This window comes from Panthera uncia, chromosome B1 (genome assembly GCF_023721935.1).
Source record: "Panthera uncia isolate 11264 chromosome B1, Puncia_PCG_1.0, whole genome shotgun sequence".
NCBI classification, from domain to species: domain Eukaryota; kingdom Metazoa; phylum Chordata; class Mammalia; order Carnivora; family Felidae; genus Panthera; species Panthera uncia.
Genome location: NC_064811.1, coordinates 145,917,840 through 145,942,033, shown reverse-complemented (window position 1 = coordinate 145,942,033; position 24,194 = coordinate 145,917,840). Strand labels below are relative to the sequence as shown.

Below are 24,194 nucleotides of genomic sequence, written 5' to 3'. Positions count from 1 at the left end.
TAATTAAATCTGTTTAATTTCTTCATAGACAAAAAGTTATAATATTTGAGGTCCTGCATCTACAGAAACATAGCTGCAACCACATTTTAGAGCTGCAAATACATTTCAGAAATCATCAAGTTTAATATCTTATTTAATTGGGAATTGAGGCTCTTAGAGTTTCAGAAAGTTAAACATAAATTATTTTATAGTCAAATTAGCAAAACAGTATACTGGATGAACAAGTGGTACAATGATGAGGCATTATTCCTGACATAAAAATTTACAATATTTTTAAAAAGTTTATTTTACCTATTTTGAGAGAAAGCGAGCGCGCGCGAGAGAGAACAGTGGAAGAGGGGCAGGGAGAGAGGGAGAGAATCCCAAGCAGACTCTGTACTGTCAGTACAGAGACAGATGCAGGGCTTGATCCCATGAACTGTGAGATCATAACCTGAGATGAAATCAAGAGTCAGATGCTAACTGACTGAGCCACCCAGTTGCCCCCAAATTTACAATTTTTTGAAAAGTATTTGTAACTCATACAGCTAGATAGCACAAAGAATTAGAACCCAATATTCCTCATTTCTGATTATAAAATATTTTGGAAATGTCATCGTCATTCTCTTTGGCCTTTTAGATATCTCCATGTTAATCAAATCAACTAAAATTATGTAAAGACTGTAACAGTTATTTAAATTTTTTTAATGTTTTTATTTATTTTTGAAGGAGAGAGAGACAGAACATGAGTGGGGGAAGAGCAGGGAGAGAGGGAGACACAGAATTTGAAGCAGGCTCCAGGCTCTGAGCTGTCAGCACAGAGTCTGATGCAGGGCCCGAACTCAGAAACTGTGAGATCATGACCTGAGCCAATGTCGGATGCTTAACCACTGAGTCATCCAGGTGCCCCAAGACTGTAATATTTTTAAATGAGGTAGGCAATTACTGTATTAACTCATTACTTTTGTGAAATGTATAATCTACTCTCCATAAATATATTTGGAAATAAACCATTTAAGAATATATACAAATAAATGTCTGTAACAAAAAATTATGATAAATTATCATTTGAAAATAGGCCCTAAAAGGGACTGGACCACTGAACCTCTGGACCATCTAGATCACTAACATTATACTATTCAGGGAACAAAATAAGGAGGAATAATTAAATTGTTAAAATCAGTGATAGAGAGACAATATTTAAAGCGGCTAGAAAAAAAAAAAAGATATAGAATTCCGGAGGAGAACACAGACTAGAATGGTAGCAGACTTCTTGTTAAAAATAATGCAAAATAGTGAGAAAGTGGGGCAACATCTTTTAGGTACAGAAAAAAAATTTAAGATAAAAATAGTTTTCCTTGTCAATAAAAATGTATTTCTACAACAAAGGCAAAATGAAAACATTTTAAGATATGCAAATATTGAATAAACTTATTCATCAGAAAACCTGCATAAAAATAAATGTTATAGGAAGTCCTTCAGAAAATTTATACTAAGTGGAATTCTGTATCTAGACAAAAAATGAAAAAGTAACAGAAAAGGTAATTATATGAGTAAACAATAAAACGACTATTTTATTATTCTATAAAGGTTAACTGATTCATGGACAGCAAAAACGATATCAATGCATTTTGAGATTTATAACATAAATTGAAGCAAAATGTATAGCAACAATAGCATAAGTTCCAGAAGTGGAGAAATGGATACATGCCTTTCTAAGGTTCTTATACTCTAAATCAAGACATATGATATTACTAAAAGGTAAACCATAATAAATTAATATTATATTCCATCAACCCTAAAGCAACCACTAAAAATAACACAATAAAGAATTATATCTACTTTGCCCTACTAAAAAGTGACATGGAATAATTAAATGTGTAAAGAAGCTACAGACCGAAAAAAGGGATAATAAGATTAAATAGTAAAAATAGAAAAGCAGTAGTGAAATGGTATATTTGAGCCAACCGTATCAATAATTACATTGCATGTAAATGGTCTAAACGTGCAATGGGAAAGATTTCAAGAGTGCCAGCTGCTTCCTCCAAGAAACTCATTTTTAATATAAAGATGCAAATAAGTTTAAAAGACAATGTATAGAAGATAGAGCATGATAACACTAATAAAAAGAAAGCTAAATTGGTTTTATAGTCCACAAAATAGATCTCAAAGTAAAAAAAAAAATGTGACCAGGATATAAAAGTTCATTTCAGGGGCGCCTGGGTGGCTCAGTCGGTTAAGCGGCTGACTTCAGCTCAGGTCGTGATCTCGCTGTCCGTGAGTTCGAGCCCCGCGTCGGGCTCTGTACTGACAGCCCAGAGCCTGGAGCCTGTTTCAGATTCTGTGTCTCCCTCTCTCTGACCCTCCCCAGTTCATGCTCTGTCTCTCCCTGTCTCAAAAATAAATAAACGTTAAAAAAAAAATTAAAAAAAAAAAAGTTCATTTCATGACAGAGATCAATTTGCCAAAAGGACAAACTATACAAAATGTTGCACCTAATAACAGTATCCAAAACTATGAAGCAGAAGTTAACAGAACTTCAAGGAAAAAAAGACAACTCCACAATTATTATAAGAAACTTACTCTTTAGATTTCTTTTGATGCTCTTTCTCCAGTTTCTTAAGGTAAAATAAATTATTGATTTGAGGATTGTTTTCTCTTTACAAGCATTGAATGACAGAAGTGTAGAATGATAGAAGTGTAGTCGTTCCAAGAATTGTTTTACATATTTAAAAAAATTTGATATTTATTTTTGTGTTCATTTCAAAATATTTTCTAATTTCCCTTGAAACTTGCTTCTGACACACTGATTAGCCAAAAATGTTTTTAATTTACAAATGTTAGTGATCGCTTTATCTTTCTGTTATCACTTTTTTATTACGTTATATTACAGTCAGAAGATATATTTTGTAAGATATCAGTATTTAAAATTCATGGTATTTGTTTCATGACCCAGGATCCAGTCTGTTTTGATGAATATTTTATGAATACTTAAGAGGATATGTATCCTGCTGTTGTTGGGTGGAGGGTTTTCTGTTTATTTTGGGGATTTTTTTCCCTTATGTTTCCCCTTTTTTGCATTCTTTGGGTTATTTATACATTTTTTAGCATTCCATCTCAATGTATGTGTTGTGATTTTGATGATATCTTTGCATAATATTTTAGTATTTACTTTAAGGATTACAAAATATATATTTGTGACTAACATTTTACCACTTTACTCTTTAATATAGAACTCTTATTACTATGTAGGGTCCTTTATACTCTCTTCTATGCTGCAGTTGTCTTATATCTATGTACATTGTAAACCACATCAGAAAATATTATATTTTGCTTTCAACTCACACTTGTTTTAAGAAACACAAGAACTCAGTACTGTTTCAGTGCTATTTTGAATGCTCAAGTCCTTTCCTCCACCTATTGCCATTGTTTTTCTTCAGCATTCTCGATCACCCGAGCCACACATCTGTCTAGGTTTTAGAGTTGAATTCAATGGGATGAGAATGCATGTGTTTACTCCAACCTACCCAGAGACCAGAATACTCTCAGTAGTCTTTAATTACAAATGTAAAATATTTTTAAAAATTTTTTAAATGTTTACTTTTGAGAGAGAGAGAGAGAGAGAAAGAGAAAGAGTCAGCAAGGGAGGGGCAGAGACAGAGAGAGACACAGAATCCAAAACAGGCTCCAGGCTCTGAGCTGTCAGCACAGAGCCTGACATGAGGCTTGGACCCATGAGCTGGAGCTGTGAGATCATGACCTGAGCTGAAATCTGAGGCTTAACCCACTGAGCCACCCAGGTGCCCCACAAATCTAAAATATTTTATAGCTTCAGGGATCTTCATATTTTCTACTTCATTTTATGACAGTGTCCATTGGATTTTCAAGACAATTTTGCATTTCATCTAAATATCAAATTTTTGGCATGATGATGTTTATACTGTCCCTTCATTAACATTTATACGTCTGATGGAAGTTTAGTGATTTTCAGTCTTTCATAACTGATAAAGGTAACTGGTGGTTTCTCTCTCTTTTGTTTTTACTTAGAAATACCTGCTGGGGATTTAGAAATTTTATTGATCAATATTATTGATGCATTCAATTTCTTGCTATATTTAAATATTTAAAGCTACACATTTGCCTATAAGCACTGCTTTATACGTACAGCACTTAAACTAGTTTTGGTATATATTTTCATTATCATTCCATTTAAAATATTTTTAAATTTTTCTAGTTTAATATTTGACCTGTGAGTTTTTCGTAAAAGTGTTAATTTCTAAATATTTGCATGTTTTCTGCATATATTATTTTTGTTGATTTCTAATTTAATTCAGGTTTGGTCACAGAACATAGTGTTAATTTAATCTACTGAAATTTATTGAGCATTTGTTTATGTACTAACATATGGTCCATTGGGTAAATATTCCATATGCAACTGAAAAAATTTTATTATGTAATTACTGAATATAGCGTTCAATAAAGGTAAATAAACACAAATTAAGCCAATTTATTGATAATTTTATTTAAATCTCCTATATCCCAATTAAATTTTTGGTTGTCTTTAATTACTGAGAGAGAACTGTTAAAATCTCTAATACATACATTTATTTAAAGACACTCTCAAAAAGTAAAATTCAAGCTTAGTGTTTAAAATTACCATGTTGAGAGGCCTCAAAGTAGGTGAATTTATGTCTTTCTCCCTTTAGAGTAATACCAAAAAAGTGGAAAAAAAATCTTGCCTTTATATGACTTAACCCCATACACTCTTAATATTTGTTGGGAGGTTTGTTCAAGTAATATTAGCATCTGCAACAGTATTACCACACATTTGCTGATGAAATAACATGAAGAATGAAGTGGTTGTATGCTTTTAAAGAATCTTTAATTATATTAATGTATTTCAGATTAACATGAGAATATATACACCCCATGTGAAACATATGAAACTTGAAACATTTTTCATTTAATGCTAAATATGTTAAAATGTCATTACATAGTAATGACTACAATAAGGAGTTATATTTTGAGCTTCCTTTAGGGGCCACATTCTCCATAATTTTGTGCCATTCTTTAATAATCATGATAATTCTCTGAAATGGTGATGAAGAAAGACAGTGCCAATTCAGGTCCAGTCAATTTCATTAGGATCAGTCCCTGTCATCAGAATGTATGCGGGAGGGAAACCAATTCAAAATACTACAATTTGTTTGACTTCATTATTACAGAAAAAAAAGTACATTTTGTAATGTACATTTGGAATAAAAGTACATTTTTACCATGTCATGATACATTTATAAGTGCACCATGGTGAGAACCCTAATAAGTGACTAATTTATTGCCTCAGTCTATCAAAAGCCATATAAAATGGCTTTTATTGAGAGATGACAGTTCAGGTAGCTTAATTCCCTGAAGTTTGTTTTAAAAAGATTCCTAAACAAGATGAGCAGAATAGCTAAGTATGTTATACTTAGTCAACCACATATTTTTTTTTAGCTTCTCAAGGGAACCACTCATATTTCAGAAGGGGGGACATTTCTTTTTATTGTTTTAACTTTCATCGTGTGATTTCTTACAAAAGCATGTTGGTTCAGCTAAAGTTCTCTCAGCCCCATTCTCAGTAGCAGCAGAATAAAATGTCAACTTGGCATCTGGCTAGTGACAAGCATACTATAGAGCATATCTATATAAGTCATTTCCAGGCACCAATTTACATAGTAATTGTTTTAATGTCAGCATATTCAATTTTCAATGGCTGCTTTTAGTCACACTGTTTTTCTGTTCTAATCTTGCCATGTCAGTCGGTTTTGATAAAGCAGTGATAACTGGCAATTTATTTTGCCTTTGACAGGACTGAAAAATTAGTTTGGAATGCCAAGTATATATATGTAAGTGTGTTTTTTAGTGAGGGTGGGAGATAATCACAATGCATGCATGTATGCTTGTATATATTTGGTCTTACCTCTTACATGGGAACTATTTTGTAAATTAGTATTTTATATGGTCATATGATTAACACTTTAATGTAATGTGACATTTTATGCCTGTACTGAAGAACAAAATAATATTTTGTGCTCACGCAGCTACATGTACATCGTGGCATTGTGGCAGAAACCTAGTGAAGACAGAGGGGAGAGCAAAAAAATAGGAGGCCAGAGATAGGCAGGGATCAGAATATGGAGGTCGGTGTTGGCGTTTTTCAGCTATTATTTTTAGTGCGACAAGGAGTCTTTTAGGTATTTTATTATTTTTTTAATTTTTTTTAATGTTTGTTTATTTTTGAGAGAGAGAGAGTGAGACAGAGTGTGAGCGGGGGGAGGGCCAGAGAGAGAGGGAGACACAGAATCCGAAGCAGGCTCCAGGCTCTGCGTTGTCAGCACAGAGCCGCAGGAGGGGCTCCGCCAGGTACCATGAGAACATGACCGGAGCTGAAGTCAGCCGCTTTTCCGACTGAGCCACCCAGGCGCCCTCTTTTAGGTATTTTAGATAGGGGGGATGTAATGATCCTCCTTAATTCTGAAAGCTCACTGTTGCTCACTCTGCTGAATGCATTGTGCAAGACAAGAGGGAATGTGTGAGGTCCAATTATGAGGTCATTCTAGGATTCCAATTAAGAAATGACAGTGGGGGGTACCTGGGTGGCTCAGTGGTTAGGCATCTGACTTGAGCTCAAGTCATGATCTCTCTGTCCATGAGTTCAAGCCCCGCATGGGGCTATGTGCTGACAGCTCAGAACCTGGAGCCCACTTTGGATTCTGTGTCTCCCTTTCTCTCTGCCTCTCCCCTACTTGCACTCTCTCTCTCTCAAAAAAAAATGAACATTAAAAAAAATTTTTTTAATAAAAAAAGAGAAATGATAGTGGATACAGTTGAGATTAAGGGGAATGCATGCATTTGAGGCCCTTTAGCTCTACATTTTGGATACAGAATTAATAGGCCTTGGTAGATGAGATCAGTAAGTCAAGAATAAATAAAATGAGGAAACTGGAGGCCAGTGCTGAGCATCAGTGAATTTTAATATATATACAGCCATCAGATAAAGACGAACTGTTTGTGAATGAGACTGGAAAGACCTGGGGATAAAAAGCAACTGTTTCCTTGAAACAGAGACAAGAGTGCTTAAAAATGAGAGAAGGGACAAAGTCTAGTGTCGCTGCAAAGTTTCACGAGACTTTTAAATATACTGGATTTTGGCAACATGGAAATCATTAGTGACTTTGGCAAGAAAAAAGAATGATGGCACAGTAGTGTCTTGAGTCAAATTAGGACTTCTGAAGAGTTGAAAGGGAGTTGAGGAAGTTAATATCTACGGTAGACATTCAGGCTGACAGCTGGAGGAAAAATAGGTTAAGAAGTCATCTTACCGATGGGGAGGTACCAATGCTTTTTATCATATATGATTAAATTTTAGCCAGGATAATAAAATATAAAAATTAAGAGCTACATTCTCCACTTCTGTAGAAAATACTGAACACTTCTAAATAATAGGCACTTATCACTACGTACCAGTTACAAAACTGTAGAGATGAGTACTTACTACATTGACTCAGATGATAAGGTCTATTAGAGGAATTAATCACTTGATTTGGTAATAATAAAGAAGCAAAATAGAGTTATTTGACTTGGAGAAAACTGAGAGAGATATATTTTTAAAATTGTTTTATTAAGATATAATTCACATACCATACAAACAATTTTTGTACCATTTAAGGTGCACAATTCAATAATTTTTAGTGTCTTCACAGAATGTGCAACCATTAGCATAATCAAGTTTAGAATATATTTATCAATTCAAAAAGAAATCTCATACCCTCATGCCCTTCCCCTTATCCCCTCACATTCCTTAAGTAACCATTGCCTACTTTTTGTTTCTATAGATTTCCTTATTCTAGACATTCACATGAAGAGAATCATATATTATGTGGAATTTGGGGTCTGGTTTTCATTTAGCACAATGTGTTCAAAGTTAATCCAAGATGTAGCATTTGTCATTATTTTATTCCTGAATAATCTCTCAGGGTATGGATATACTACATTTTGTTTATACATTCATCTATCAGTGGACATTTGGGTTTTCCCATCTTTCAGCTATCATGAATAATGCTGCTATAAACATTCATGTGTAATTTTTGTGGTTTTCATTTCTATTGGGTGTATACCTAGACATAGAATTGCTAGGTCATATGGTAATTCTGTAATTACCATGGTAATTATGGTAATTTAATTGTCTGAGGAACTGCTTTCCATTTGGAAATAGTTGGAGTTGCTTTCCAACTATTTTCCAAACCATTGACATCATTTTGCATTCCCACCAATGTATGGATGTATGCAATGTATGCAATGTATGAGGTTTCCAATTTCTCTACATCCTTGCCAACATTTATCATCTGAACTTTTGGCTCTAGTCATCATACTGGATGTGAAGTAGTATCTCATTTTGGTTTTGATGTTTTGTTTCTAATGACTAATGATGTTGGGCATCCTTTCATGGATTTGGCCATTTGTTCACCTTATTTGGAATATTCAGATCATTTGCCCATATTTTAACTGGGTTATTCACCTTTTTATTATTGAAATATAAGAACTCTTTATGTATTTTAGATACAAGTCCTGTAGCAAATATATGATTTGCAAATATTTTATTCTGTGGGTTTCATTTTGCCTTTCTGATAGCATACTTTGAGACATAAGAGTTTTTCATTTTGATAAAGCCAAATTTATCTATTTTTTCTTGTGTTGCTTATACTTTGGTATTATATCTAAGAATACTATGTCAAATAAAAATTTATGAAGATTTATTTCCACCTTTTCTTCTTTTAACACTTACACTGAGGTCTTGGATACATTTTGTGCTGATTTTTATGTTGCCTGAGGTAAGGGTCTAACATCATCATTCTTTTGCATGTGGTTACCTAGGTCAGTACCAATCATTTGAAAAAAAATATTTTTTCCACATTTACTAGTTTTTGCACCCTTGTCAAAAAATCCCTTAATCATGGATGCATAGAATTGTTTCTGGACTCTCAATTATATTCTATTGATCCAAATATCTATCCATATACCAGTACCACACTAGCTTGATTACTGCTGCATTCTAATAAGTTTGAAATCAAGAAGTACATATCATCTTATTTGGTTGCTATTCTTCAGGATTGTTTTGGCTATTTTGGGTCCCTTGCAATTTGAATTTTAGAAGCAACCTGCCATTTCTGCAAGGAAGTCAGCTGGGATCCTGACAAGGATTTTTTTGAATCCATAAATCATCATGGAGTGTTTTGCCATCTTTACAATGTTAAATCTGATCCACAAACATGAGATGCTTTTCCATTTCCGGGATTTCTTTCAACTATGTTTTGTAGTTTTCAAAGTATAAGTTTGATGACATTTTTGTTCAATTTATTCCTAAGTCTTTTCTTCATTTTAAGGGTGAATGGATTTTTTTTCTTAATTTCATTTTCAGGCTATTCACTGGAAGTGTATAAAATAAAGTGATTTCCGTATCCTGTCTCATACCCTGTTGCCTTGCTGACCTTGATTATTAGTTCTAATAAGTTTTTTTTAGTGGATTCCTCAGAATTTTCCATATAGAAGATTATGTCATATACCAATAGAGACCATATGAATCTTTTCTTTCTAATTTAGATGTCTTATATTTATTTTTCTTGCCTAATTGCCTGGGCTAGAATCCACAGTAGGATGTTGAATAGAACTGGTGAGAGTAGGCATCCTTAGGGGGAAATGCATCCAGTCTTTCACCAACAAAAATGTTAGCTTTTTAAAATGCCAGATTTTCTCATTATTTTTAATAAAAATAATAGTTCCCATTTATTTTTAATAAATAAGCTAAAATATTAATCATCACCTCTCATTTCAGTAAACTTCTGTGGGAGGGAGTAAAAAAAGAAGGAGCAAGTTTAGAATTCCTATTGCTGGATTAATCTTACAGAATAATATACATCACTCTACCAAATGTCCATTTTCTTCTCTTTAAAGAATTGAAGTTGTGATTGTGTTTTTCAGACTTATGATTTCAGTTTTATGTATTTGATCCCTACCATGTTATTAGGTTACAAATAATATCCTTTGAAATTCACTACAACTGATTATAAAGCAGCTGTAAGTTTATTTTTAGAAGGTTGTTTTGTTTTTGGGCTTTTTCCTTCTATTTTGCATGTGTACAACTTTCACATTACCAGTCCTTTAGACCCCAGTGTCCTTGTGCTCACCCTCAATCCACTTTTCAAAGAATCTGCTTTGTCTGATCATTTACTCCAAAGGCTAAATGTCTGACAGCTTTTGAACTGTTCTCTATAGGAGGAGGATTTTCATTACAAGGGGACATACCTTTTAGCTATAGTGATAAGAACTCTTCCATATCTTTCAGTCTTTAGTTAATAAATGAGATGTGTGTGTAAATTTTTGTGTTTTTTATTTTATCATGGATTAAAAAAATGATCCCTAGAAACATACAAACGAACTAAAGTCTATACTATTTTTTATAAACTAGCTCACAAAAAATATTGAAAGATACTCATTTGAATAACAGTTGTGAAAGATTATTTCCTATCTGTTGTTCTGATCATTCCTCCCCCAATTTGCTGCTTGTGATTTACCTAGCTTTTTTCCTTTTTTCAGTCATATTTAGACATATCTTAGGCTGGAAGCACATTTGATTCAAATGATGTTTCCCGTCTCCCTCTGTGGAAGTATTCAAACCTGATTAGAGTGGATGAATAGTCATTTTATTTTAATTTGTTTCAGAATTCACTTGTAAATTTGTTGAAAGAAGATGCTTCATCAACTTCACAAGTCATAATAAAACCATGAAAGAATGCCAGTGTCTCCCAAATTTTTATGTAACTTTTGAAATTGAGAAATAAAAAAATTTGTCCTTGAACATTTTTGGATGATTAAACTCAAACATTTCTGTGAATGAGTTCTAGCATTCAATGGACAAGAGCCAAAAGAGTTAAATAACACTTTTGTAGTTCATATAAAACTAAAATATTCTAAGCATTTTCACTAAGTCATGGTTTAAAAAATTACACTTGCACAATTATTTTTCCTCAAACTCAGAAGTGACTCACAAAATTTGTTTTTAAAATTTAAATTTTAGAATTATAGTTCACTTGATCTCCATATATTTTTATCTTCATGATATAACTAGAAAAGAAGGAAGGAAAGCAGAAGGATTGTCATCAGAAAGAAAAGAAATAACATATTATGCTGCAGCTGATCTGGTAAACTTGTTCTCAATTTTACTAATCGTGATGCACGATGAGATACATGAAGAAAGTTAGCATCCCCACATCCCCACTTGGTAAAGTTGATAAGTGGAAATTCAAAATGGCAAGTTGACTTGTTCAGTACCACAGTGTAACTCATAGAAGTAAACTTTTTAAGAATGATTATTCAACATAATTTCCAGAAGTGCTTAGACTATAAGGCACTGAAAAAAAAAATCTACTCAAATTTTGTTATGGTGAGAAATTGCATTTTCTCATCATATACAAAGTAGGTATTATGCACTATTCATCTAGGGAGGAGACTCCTTCCCTTTCCTTAGATGTTCCCATAGGACAGTCATTAGATTAATACTCTTCGCCTCTATCTTCTCCTACATTCTTTCCAGGAGAAAGGAAGACATACAATTGATGAATTTGAGTTAGTGAGCTTATCTTGCTTGGGTCAGCCCCTCCTTCATTTTTCTGCTTTGGAATTTGCTTGCCTGTAGAGGTCAGACTCTGCCCTGCATGCCTTAAGTTAGACAACTGTGATATTGTGTGTCCAGCAATGTCTTTAACTTGAAGCCTGAATGCACCTCATTCTGGAGTTTGCTATTAGGAATCACATTTAGCCCACTTCTAAACCATGTCCACCGATAGAATCTTATCAATAATAAAGGTAATATTTTTATTCCAAGCCATTTCTGGGGCAATTTCTCACTTGGTTCTGAAATTATACAGGGAACAGGGTTGTGATATAATCGCAACACTATGGAGAGCACTCATATAATCAAGAGATTGTAAAGATTCTTCTACATTTTCCCAAGAGTTGAGATATTACAGAATTTTCTCTCAACATTCAATATCTTCTTTATTGTCAAAGTCATGAAGCTATCTTGGGAATATAAGTGAAATATAAAGGAAAAGTGAAATGAAAAGGAAAAGCCACAATTCAGAGAACTTTCTCAGTACAAAAATATCCCAGCTACTCAGCCACCTTAGAAATGTATCTTAATTAAAGTGTTTGTACATTAATATGTATCTGTATAAACATGTATCCTTTTATAACAGCGAAAAATGAACCTCATGTCATGATGCCTTTACCTGAATCCTCTGCAAAGCCTACCTCAACTCTGATTCTTACGCATCCTAATCTCATGCATTTCTTCTCTTTATAGATATAAGTTCATCTTGCACACATTAATTATATGACATTTTGGGGAGTACTTGTGGTAACTATTTATAAATTGATTCACGTCTAGGGAGTAATACTAGCTCAAATATTCTTCAATCTTGTCTTGCTAACAATACATCCATGCATAAGTTTATCAGTTTCTTTTCCATGCAAGCCATCTATCCTTCTACGATTTTCTACTTCCTTATTTCATATGTATTTTGTATTCTGAATATATGCTTCATATTTCCCACCTTGAACTGGAAGTCAAATTAAATGTTCTACAGCATACAAAGATGCGGCATCCCAAAGGAGTGACGGAAGATAAAGATAATACACAATTGATATACAAGTGAGGGGTAATTGAACTGTAGAAAAATGAAGCCAGACTAGCAAGATATCCACTGACTGGACATTTGTCATGCAGAAACTCTCATAGCAAAATTCTATTCAGCATTGCATTAAGTAAAATATAAAGATGATGTTTTAACAACAGATCTCAGGTTGAGCCTTGGTACTATGAATATAGACATAATTAGGTAGTAACTGAAGAAGGGAGTGAATGTTTAAAATGCATAAATAGGTCTTTAAAAAATATAAAAGTCAACCAGAAGTGTAGGGCTATGAGTATGAAGAGGAGAAAATTGAAAAATTTGACAACACGAAAGCATAGATAGTAAAACAAAACAAACAAAAAATATGTAATTTACAAGATAGGGAGATGCTAAAAAATTTTGGAAAAATATAAGAAATTCAAAAATATAAATGAGAACCTTAGAATTTATTATTAGGATATAGGTAAGAATCATTAAATTATTGGACACAGGCCAATTGACTTTCCTGTATGCATGGCTCCCACTTAATGAAAATCTATTACTGACTTAGTGAAATAATAAAGCCAAAAGAAAGCATTTCATTTTTATGCTAGTGGACAAGAAAGGAGCAGGACATATAAAAGAAGTATGTGTTCTGGATTGGGATTTCTGAAATAACTCATATTCTGAAAATTCTTCACAGCAAACCAGAATGTATACTAAGCATGTCAAACACCTAGAACCATGCTTTTTTTATTAAGTGTAAAAAGAGAATGAATAGAGAGAGTACTTGCATATATAGAGAGAGTGATCTATAGTGTAGAACAGTGGGTTAAGAGCTACAATTCTGTATTTTGGAATAAAGAAAAAGTTAAGCAGAATTGTAAGATAGAATTCCCTTATACTTTCCACTACAAAATCCCAGAGCAAAGAAAAATAAATTCTTCTCTTCTGGCGCTTTGAGCCTGTAATTTGAATTGGCTGACTGCAGATGCAAAGTTTCTTAGAACCGTTATCTTTAATTATGGAAGTCATGCAAATTTTGCATTCTCTGGTGCAGATACTGCCAATATAAACAAGCTGTGGTCAATTACCTGCAGTCCAGTTAAATTGACAATACCGAATGCAGTATGTGTCAATGTGCTTTCATAATTTCAAGAACCACTTACATAGAGCTGTGTTGTTTTGTGGTTATCCGTGCCTGCATTTTGAGAAGCACAGATGAGGTTAAAAAAAAACAAAAACAAAAACAAAAACATAGGGATCCCGGTAAGAGTTTTTGTCGTAGGCACTTGATTTCCTAGAGTTAGGATCTTGACAAAATGAGGCAGCAATAAATCTCCCTTCTTGCATTGCTGAGTCAGATAGATACTGGACTACCCAAGGTAAACCCTCATTCTTGATGTCCTGTACTTAATCCTTTGCTTCCATCTCCATCTCCAATCCTCCCATAAGGTGTTTGTTTGTTTGTTTTCTTTATTGGTATCATTTTACTAGGTGACTGTCCTATTAGATAACCAGTCTCAGGAAATAAGTAATAATATGGTCATAGGCCATATTTCAGCCACATTTATCTTCCCTAACATTGAGAATAATGCCCTCTGATACTGTAAACTCAGTATGTCTAATAAAAATTTAAAAATATTTTTCTTTCCATTTTCCATTTTCTTTTCCATTATTGCCTAAGAATATCTTTTCTCAAAAGGTGGTAGTTATGCTAAAAATACACTCTCTGAGAAGAATGGGAATATCAGCCTTCTTTTGACTTCAGTGATTTTCTGCACTGTTTCCATCTGCAATTCTTTCCACTTGAATACACATTAAAAGATTGGAAATGTGGGGGTGGGGGAGGAGGTGGATGGAAATTATTCTCTGAGCACATTTATTATGCCAACAATGCAATTTAATGCATCTTTGATGGTGTGCAATTAGGTATTAAAATTTCTCATAACTAGAAATGTTCTCGGTCAGTGGGAATTACTGTAGATAATTTCAGGTAACCTGGGAATAATTTGGCTAGCTAGAAGGCCTAGACCAATATATAAAGCATTCAGTTTAGGAAAAAATTGATTTGTTCTTCACATTAATCCTCTGCTTAACTATACTGGGAAATGCAAATTCACATAAAACCTGAGAAGGAAACCAGTAATTCTTTTATATTTTAAAATAAATTTATAAAGACACAATATGGCACTAAAAAATGATCCCCAAACCATAATTTACCAAGTTTTTTCTAAAGGGTTAATTGTTTTCACACAAAATTAAGAGTTTTATTATACAATATTGATTTGATTTAGATTCCTACCCCTGTTTTCATTAGTTGCCCTTATTTTATTTTCTCTGATTTTCTTTATGTCACATTAGTGTTTCCACAGGGAGACTGGGGTGAAGGAAGGGTAAGCATATTAGTATAGTTAGATAGATTCATTAAATATGTATGGCAATTCTACAAACTTGAAATTCCCATCACATTGTATATTTTTTGGCATACTTTTGGCAATGTATATGCTAACAAGAAAATCATAACAGACTAGAAAAAAGAACAGTGAGCAATGTTAAGAGTAGATGGGGTGGGATTTCAGGTAACTATATATAATATCATTCTTACTTCCTTTTGCCTTATAATATTTAGCTACGAATCAGCAAAAACTGAACTCACTGTTAACTGACAAACAACAAGCATCCATGGTTGAGGAACCAACCATTATCTTTGGATTATGGATGCATTCATTGTAGGCATTCTTTATGGAAGATATAATAACAAAATCAGTGAATATGGTTGGTGTGAAAATGAAGTCATATATATGTAGACAGTTCTGACAATGCTCATCACCAGAAAAAGATGTTTGCTTTATAATCTACATGATCAAAAGTAAAAATATAGGTATTATCTTAAAACATTTTACTTTAAATGGAGATGATACAGGCAATGATAAAAATGTGAATTAAGTTTTAGAAAGCGGGTACTTATTCTTCTCTAATTTTAAAAAATACTCCAATTTAAACAAAACAGATTTAAGATTATGAAATATAAACATTTTTTTAAATTATGGCAAAAATTTTAGTTACATATTTCACTGTGATACACATTAAACATAGTTTAAAAAAAAAAAACAGACAAATAGACGAAAACTAGTCTGCATGTGAGACTTGCTGATACTCACTTAGCATGGCGAATATCTGGCAGGGACCGCTCTAGAGCAATATTGTTGCTGACAAAAATATTGAAACCATTTTCCCTGTAAGCTGAGTCATCATGGTCCTCTTCAGTGAGGGGGTAAGGTTTCCCATGCTCACCTTTCCCTGGCAGGAGAAAACAAAATGGGATTATCACCTCTACAAAAACTATTTAATCTTCTAGAACAGATAATAAGACTTAACTGTGTGTTTTTCCTTAGTCACCTCTTACTATTCTCCTTGGAAGAACTTTTATTATAACACATTATTTTATTCAGAAAAAAGAAATATACTCATGATAAAAAGCAAACAACACCAAAGTAGAAAGTATAATCATTTTCAAGAGAGAACCGCTATGATGATTTTAAGTGTATGTTTTGTAACATTTGAATGCAGCTTCTAATGTACATATTGCCTTATAATTTGATTTTATCCAACTTAATTGTTGAAAATATAAAAAGCTATATTTTCATTTACTTCCATTGGTTGATATTATTTCACTGTATCTCAATTTACAGCATTCCACCAAAGATATACGTTTGAGTTACTTCTAACTCTTCCTATTAAAAAACAATATTGAAATGAACATCTTTGTTTATATATTCCTAGTTATGTAGTTTGGGAAGGGAAAGGATAATTCCTACAAATAGAAGTGTCTTTAGAGTAAGTTAGAAGAGTTTTCACACATCTTCAGAAGTACTGAATAATAATTTGAAATTTACTGGTAAAATATAGATTATTCATACTTTAATTTGTTTTCTCTTGATTACTAATACAATCAATAACTGTATACATTTATCATTTGTATTTCTTACATTGTGAAATGACTGTTCAGAGTTCGTAAAAAATATTTTATTGGTTGTTTTTAAAAAGATTTTTTTTTTCTATTTCAGAGAAAGAGAACAAGTGGGGGAGAAGGACAGCAGGAGAAAGAATCTTTTTGTTTTTTTAATGTTTTATTTATTTTTGAGGCATAAAGTGACAGAGCATGAGCAGGGGAGGGGCAGAGAGATAGAGGAAGACACAGAATCCGAAGCAAGCTCCAGGCTCTGAGCTGTCAGCTCAGAGCCTGAGGCAGGGCTCTAACTCACAAACCGCGAGATCATGACCTGAGCCGAAGTGGGATGCTTAACTGACTGAGCCACCCAGGCAGAGAGAGAGAGAGAGAGAGAGAGAGAGAGAGAGAGAGAGAGAGAGAGAGAGGATCTTAAGCAAGCTTCGCGCTCAGTGCAGAGCTGGACCCAGAGCTTGATCCCACAACCCTGGTAACATGACCTGAGGCAAAATCAAGAGTGGGGCACTCAACCAACTGAGCCACCCAGGTGTCCCTGAAAAAAACAAGTTTTATATAATGTTTAAAGCTTTGTTAATTATATATGTTGTAAATATTTTCTAAGTTTACTTTATTTAAATCTAATTTAAGACTTCTGATTTCCAGTTCTGCACGCAAAGCACTTAGAAGTTGCCACTCTATCCTAACAAGTAAAAAGCTGAACAGACTGAAAAATCAATAACCCTTCTTGGCCCATAAGAGAAGAAAGGACACAGGGCAAACTGCTGTCCCAAAAGAGAGACAGACAGGTGAATATAGGGAGTTGAGGCTTACTAGGGCAGGGACTCAGAAGTGTAAACCACCTGGGAACCAATGCCTGCATAGAAAACCCAACAGTAATTGACAAATTGCTGGAGGCTCAGTAGTCTGAGAGTTAAAAACTCCAGGGGGACACAGTCATAGGAAGGCTCGAATAATTTTGTGAGATTTACCTGCAGGAGCTCAACCAAATTCCCAATGTAAATGTTGGAGAAAATCTTCTCATGCTTCCAGCAAAAGGAAGAGAAAAGCAGCAAATTTGAAATAAACCAGAGCACACTGTTCTTAACAGGCTTTCCCTCAGGGACCACTAGTTAATCAGAGCCTCACCTGCTGAGGTATTACCAGAGCCTAACCGACCTGGGGAAAGGGAAATACCGAACCCCAGCTCATTCTAACCATCCTGTCCAACCAAACAGGAAAGAAAAATCCTGAGAGAGTATTGTGGCATTCACGGTCCAGAGCATAGACTTACTAAAAGACTGAGACCTAATCATAAGACTATAGGACACTTCCTTTATCCCCACCCCTCATCATCACATTATAAAAGGTCTATTTATAATAGTTCACTTACCAAGTACATTATGACCAGCTATTATAAAAAAAATTACAAGGCATACCAAAAGGCAAAAAACACAATTTGAAGAGTTAAGAGAGCAAACCTCAGAAGCATACGTGACAGAGGTGTTGGAATTATCAGACAGGGAATGTAAAAAAAGTATGATTCACATGCTAAGGACTCTAATGGGTAAAGTACATGGTATACAACAACAGGAGGGACAACATAAGCAGAGAGATGGAAATTCTATGAGAGAAATGCTAGTGATAAAAAACATTACAACATGTGAAAAATGTCTTTGATGGACTTATTAGTAGACAGGACGGAGCTGAGGAAAGAATCTCTGAGCTTGCGGATATATTAATATAAGCCTCCAAAACAAAACAGCAAACAAAAGACTAAAAAAAGCAGAACAGAAGATCGAAGGACTGTAGGACAACTACAGAAGGTATAACATACACAAAATGGGAATAACAAAAGAGGAAGACAAAGAGAAAGGAACAGAAGAAATATTTGAGACAGCAATGACTGAAAATTTCCCCAAATTAACATCAGCAGCAAACCCACAGGTCCAAGAAGCTTAGAGAACACCAGAACAGGACAAATGCCAAAATAAAACAAAACAAAATTACAAAACTACACCTAGGCATATAATTTTCAAATTACAGAAAATTAAAGCTAAAGACAAAAATCTGGAAATGAGCCAGTGGGGGAAAAAAAACACCCTATCTACAGAGGAACAAAATGAAGAATTACATCTAATTTCTCCTCTGAAACCATGCAAGCAACAAGAGAGTTAAATGAAATATTTATAATTGAGAGAGAAAAAAACAAAACAAAACACCAACCTTGAATTCTGTAGACTGTGGAATTGTCCTTCAGAGGTAAAGGAGAAATAAAGACTTTCTCAGACAAAATAATGAAGGAATTTGTTGCCAATTAATTTATCTTGTGAGAAACGATTTTAAAAAGTTCTTTAAATTTTTTTTTATGTTTATTCATTTCTGGGAGAGAAAGACAGTGTGCGAGCGAGAGAGGGGCAGAGAGAGAGGGAGACACAGAATCCGAAGCAGGCTCCAAGCTCTGAACTGTCAGCACTGAACCCAATGCGACGCTTGAACTCATGAACTGTGAGATCATGACCTGAGCCGAAGTCAGACGCCCAACCAACTGAGCCACCCAGGTGTTCCTTATTTTGTTCGATAGTTAACAAATAACATTGATGTCAATAGGCATTTAGGTAATGATTTTAACGTGATTGCTGCTAAACATTGTTCGTGAAAGTTGAGTACTGGATACGTGATCCTGAGTGTGTGTGTGTGTGTGTACAATAGTGAATGTGATTATAACTTATCATGTTAAGAAAGAATACTTCTAGTGCCTTTTAAATAAAGATAGTTTTTCATGACTAGAATATGAAAGTTTACCAAATTGTTTTTCAAAATTTTTATAAGTTTTTATATTTTAAACATATGAACCTTTAATTTTACAATATACTATTTGTTTCTAATCACTGGAATGTATTTTTTGGTAGGAAATTTGGCTTCTATATCAGTAATCCCTCAAATAAAAGTGAGTTCTTCTTCTTTTTTTTTTTTTTTAATTGGCTTCTAGCTCCTGCCCTAATGACATTAACCTCAGTAGCTGTGACAGCTAAGATAAAACAGCTGGGAAGTGATAAATAATTATATGCTGAAGAAGCAGACTGGAAATCTCTCCAATTTTAAATCAGAGAAACAAAAAAAATTTTTGTTTTAAATCAAAAAAGAAAATACTGAAACTCATCTGTGTTTGTTATTTAAGATAAAATGCCAGTTGCTTTTTTAACCTAAAAGGGAAATAAATAAGTCAGTGAGTAATTTCATTTTTTTAAATGTTTATTCATTATTGAGAGAGAGAAACAGAGCATGAGCATGAGCATGAGCATGGGAGGGGTAGAAAGAGAAGACACAGAATCTGAACCAGGCTCCAGGCTCTAAGCTGTCAGCACAGAGCCTGATGCAGGGCTCAAACTCACGAACCATGAGATCATGACCTTAGCCGAAGTCAGACACCTAACTGACTGAGCCACCCAGGGACCTCTGAAATTTCATTTGTATAACAGCTAATTATTCAGCATCCTCTATGGGCAAAAATCTATGTTAAATCATTTTATATTCATTTTCTGACTCAATACTACAAATAAACATTGTGCTGCCCATGTTACATGTAAGTAAACAAATGAGACACTGACATTTTTAATAAGCATTTCCACAATCAGCAATTAGCTGACTGTTTAAAAAGTTCTAGACTTTTCTAAAAGATCTCCATCTCTCTCCACTGAATGGCCAAATTAGTTAGAGAAGGTCTTTTGACCTTATATATTCTCTGGCATGAACTGGATTTATAGACACTTCATAAATCTATTTAATAAGAAAATCATAGTGCATAGTAGTCTTTACTTTCTTTAATAAATTTTTATTTTTAAATCTATGTGCCTTAAGCGAAATGTATACACACAGCTGAGGCTTCTTTTCAGTAATTTTTTAGAGATATTTTTAATACCCTGCGTTCAGATTCAGCCACTTTGAGACTACAAATATAAATTTTAAAGCTACACATGCATTAAAACACCTGCCAATCAAAGAGAACTTCATTTTCTCTGTAAAACAATTTAGTTTTCAGATTGATAAATCTCCTGAGACAAGGCTTTTCATATGAATAAGTGATACTCTAGAGTTATAAAACACAACTTGTGAGTCACCAGTGATGGCATACTAGAAATTTCTTCATTGCAGCTGTGAGAATAGGTTTTAAAATTTTATGTTCTTATGCACAGAGCCTGCAGTTTTTACTGCAAATACTACTAACTCATCTTAAGTTTTAATACGTAAAGCCTCAGGGACTGTCACATCTCAAGTGGTTTAAGATTTCTTCTACAAAACAACAAAACAAAAAGCAAACAACTCCAAAGAAACAAAAACAGGTATATGTTGAAAAACGATATTATTCAAAGGTCTTTTGAGTGATTACTAGTCTACAGATTTACCTATTTAACATTTTTTAAATCCTAATATACCTTACTGTTATCAGTTGTAAATTCAAATAAGTCCTTTACTTGAAATGTAAGAAAAGTGTCCTGTCATCTGTGTTTACAATTGTATTAAAGGTATAAGTGAGATATTTTAAAGAACCAGATATAAAAGTTAATACTGCATCTACATATATAGGTATTAAGCAGAAAAATGCTATCTTACAAATATGTCTCTGAATCTATGTATTCAAGTCATAGAGCAGAATTTAATATGGAAATTAGATTAGTCTCATAGCACACCTGGTATTTATCCTCCACATGAAATGACATTCTATTTAGTCTGGTATACCTATAGATAGTATTATTATTATTTTTTAATGTTTATTGAGTATCTACTACATGCACCACTGGATAAGGAAAGGGAAAATGTGTATAGTATGACCTCAGGCCTGAAAAAGCTAGAAATATACTCTGACTAGGAAGATATAGGCTCCTATGAACTGAATGTTTGTGTCCCCCCAAAATTCTTTATGTTGAAATCCTAACTCCGGATGTGAGGGAATTTAGATGTGAGGCCTTTAGGAGGTGATTAGTCTGTGAGACATTAGGACTCATGAATGGGATTTGTGCCCTTATAAATGATACCCAGAGAGCTCCCTTGTTCTTTCACCCTGTGAAGACACAACAAAAAGATGGTCCTTTATGAACTATCCAACTACCAAATTTACTGGTCCCTTAATTTTGGACTACCCAGTCTCCAGAACTGTGAGAAATAAATTTCTATTATTTATAAGTCCCCAAGTCTATGATATTTTGTTTCGGCAGCCCAAACAGACTAAGTCAGAACTAACCTATAAAATGATTGTTGTGGGGGCGCCTGGGTGGCTCAGTCGGTTAAGCGTCCGACTTCAGCTCAGGTCATGATCTCGCAGTCCGTGAGTTCAAGCCCCGCGTCAGGCTCTGTACTGACCGCTCAGAGCCTGGAGCCTGTTTTGGATTCTGTGTCTCCCTTTCTCTCTGACCCTCCCCCATTCATGCTCTGTCTCTCTCTGTCTCAAAAATAAATAAACGTTAAAAAAATTAAAAAAAAAATAAAATGATTGTTGTGAAAAGGAAGTGAATGAATTGGACAATAAACCTTGTAAGAATTTCAAAACTGACAGGGGCGCCTGGGTGGCGCAGTCGGTTAAGCGTCCGACTTCAGCCAGGTCACGATCTCGCGGTCCGTGAGTTCGAGCCCCGCGTCAGGCTCTGGGCTGACGGCTCGGAGCCTGGAGCCTGTTTCCGATTCTGTGTCTCCCTCTCTCTCTGCCCCTCCCCCGTTCATGCTCTGTCTCTCTCTGTCCCAAAAATAAATAAAAAACGTTGAAAAAAAAAAATTAAAAAAAAAAAAAAGAATTTCAAAACTGACAAACTGAGGAACTTTACATGGCTTGGAAACTCCAACTAGAAAAGGGGAATTTTCAGTTCAAAGCTGAAGGGCAGAGGAAGATTTACATTGTTTTAAGAGGTTTGGGGCTGAGGAGACGATACAGGAATTGAAGTAAATGAATTTGTACAGATGAGATTTTTTAAACATGATGTTTGGAAAATAATAAATCTATTTAAATAGATTGAAATCTCATAAAATACAATACCGAGACATAAAGTAGGGTTTTGTCAGACGGGGGAAAATGCTAGTGACAGACAGTTCAAGGTACTTAAACTTTTTATTAGACATAATTAGAGTATAAGAACAACAAAAAGAAAGTGTTTTTACACTTTTCCTTAGGGGCTTGAGGAAAAGCAGTTAGAACCCTCGAGAATCTATATAGCCAGGCCTTTGAAATGCACTTTTCTTAGAGAGATTTTTCACAATCAATCCATCTTAAGTCAGTGTACCCAGCACTCCATGCCCTATTTCCAAAATCTACTTTATTTTTATCATGCATTGCTTTTCTACCATACATTACTCCTCTAAATTTATTAGTTGACTGTTAATTCTAAAATATATTAATTGACTATCTCCTCATTGGGATGTAAGCAGGGACTTTTTGCTGTTCCCTATAGTATCCCCTGAACCTAGAAGAGTGTGTGACATATACCAGATATTCAAATAAATATTTTGACTGGTATATAAATAATACAGTGATGGGACTAGGAATTAAATTATGAGTACCACAGTTATTACCTTTGACATCAGGTTTAAAAGAAGAAAGTAAAAACATCACACTGATTTTAAATACAACTGGAATAATCTATAAGATCATTGAGGGATAGGACTGTGTCTTGATATCTTTGGGTCAGGAAACATTAGTATAGTGCTTGTCACATGGTTTAGCCCCCCAAAATAAGATAAATTTTATTTATTTCATTCTGTGAAATGAATAAATGGAGAAATAAATTAATACATTTAATTAATGCAATCCATTGAGAAGGATAGAAGATATATCTCAATGATGTAAGATCTTTCAGCAGACGGGGAAGGAAGCAGGTAGGCACACAGAAAGAAGAGCCACAGGGATGACACAGAGAGGTGGTAATTAGGAATTTCAAATCTGGTTTGGTATGGCTGGAGTGTGGTTTTTATAAGGTGGAGCAGTAAAAGACAGCTGGAAAAGTAGTAAATCATTGTTTTTTTTTGGGTTTTTTTTTGCATTATTCTGGAAGTGGTACAAGTCCTAATCAAAGTGAAGTATAGTAAGTCAGTAATCCATACTGAAATCTCTAGGGTAACAACAAAAAAATCACCCAAGAATATACAACCCAAAATCTACAAAATAAAACATAATAAAAATAAAATAAGGAAAAATAAAATAAAGGAATAAAATTAAAAATACTCTATGTAACAAAAAAAGCAGAAAAGGATGAATTAAAGATTATATGGAGAATGGGACTTATGGAAACCAAATAGCAAAATTTAAATGAAATAGATTAATTCTTTACAAAAACTTACCAAAATTGACAAGAAGACATTTGCTACCAAAATAGTCCTGCATCTCTAAAAATTTTTCCTTTTCTTAAATTAACAATAAATATTTACTGAATAAATGAAAGGCACATTTCATCTTTTTAAGTGTTTTTTTCTAATTTATTGAGATATAATTGACATAGAACATTGTATAAGTTTAATGTAAAATGTGTTGATTTTATATACTTATGTCATGAGAAATTATTATCACCATC

General features: G+C 33.9%; 1 protein-coding gene across 1 annotated transcript in view; it reads right to left on the bottom strand.

Moving 5' to 3' along the window:
* Window positions 1-24,194, bottom strand: part of GALNTL6 (polypeptide N-acetylgalactosaminyltransferase like 6) — a 1,200,087-nt gene that overhangs the window by 671,974 nt on the left and 503,919 nt on the right. Inside the window, exon 4 of the mRNA XM_049631330.1 lies at window positions 15,854-15,992. Coding sequence (XP_049487287.1) covers window positions 15,854-15,992 — 139 coding nt within the window. The remainder of the gene's footprint in view (window positions 1-15,853; window positions 15,993-24,194) is intronic.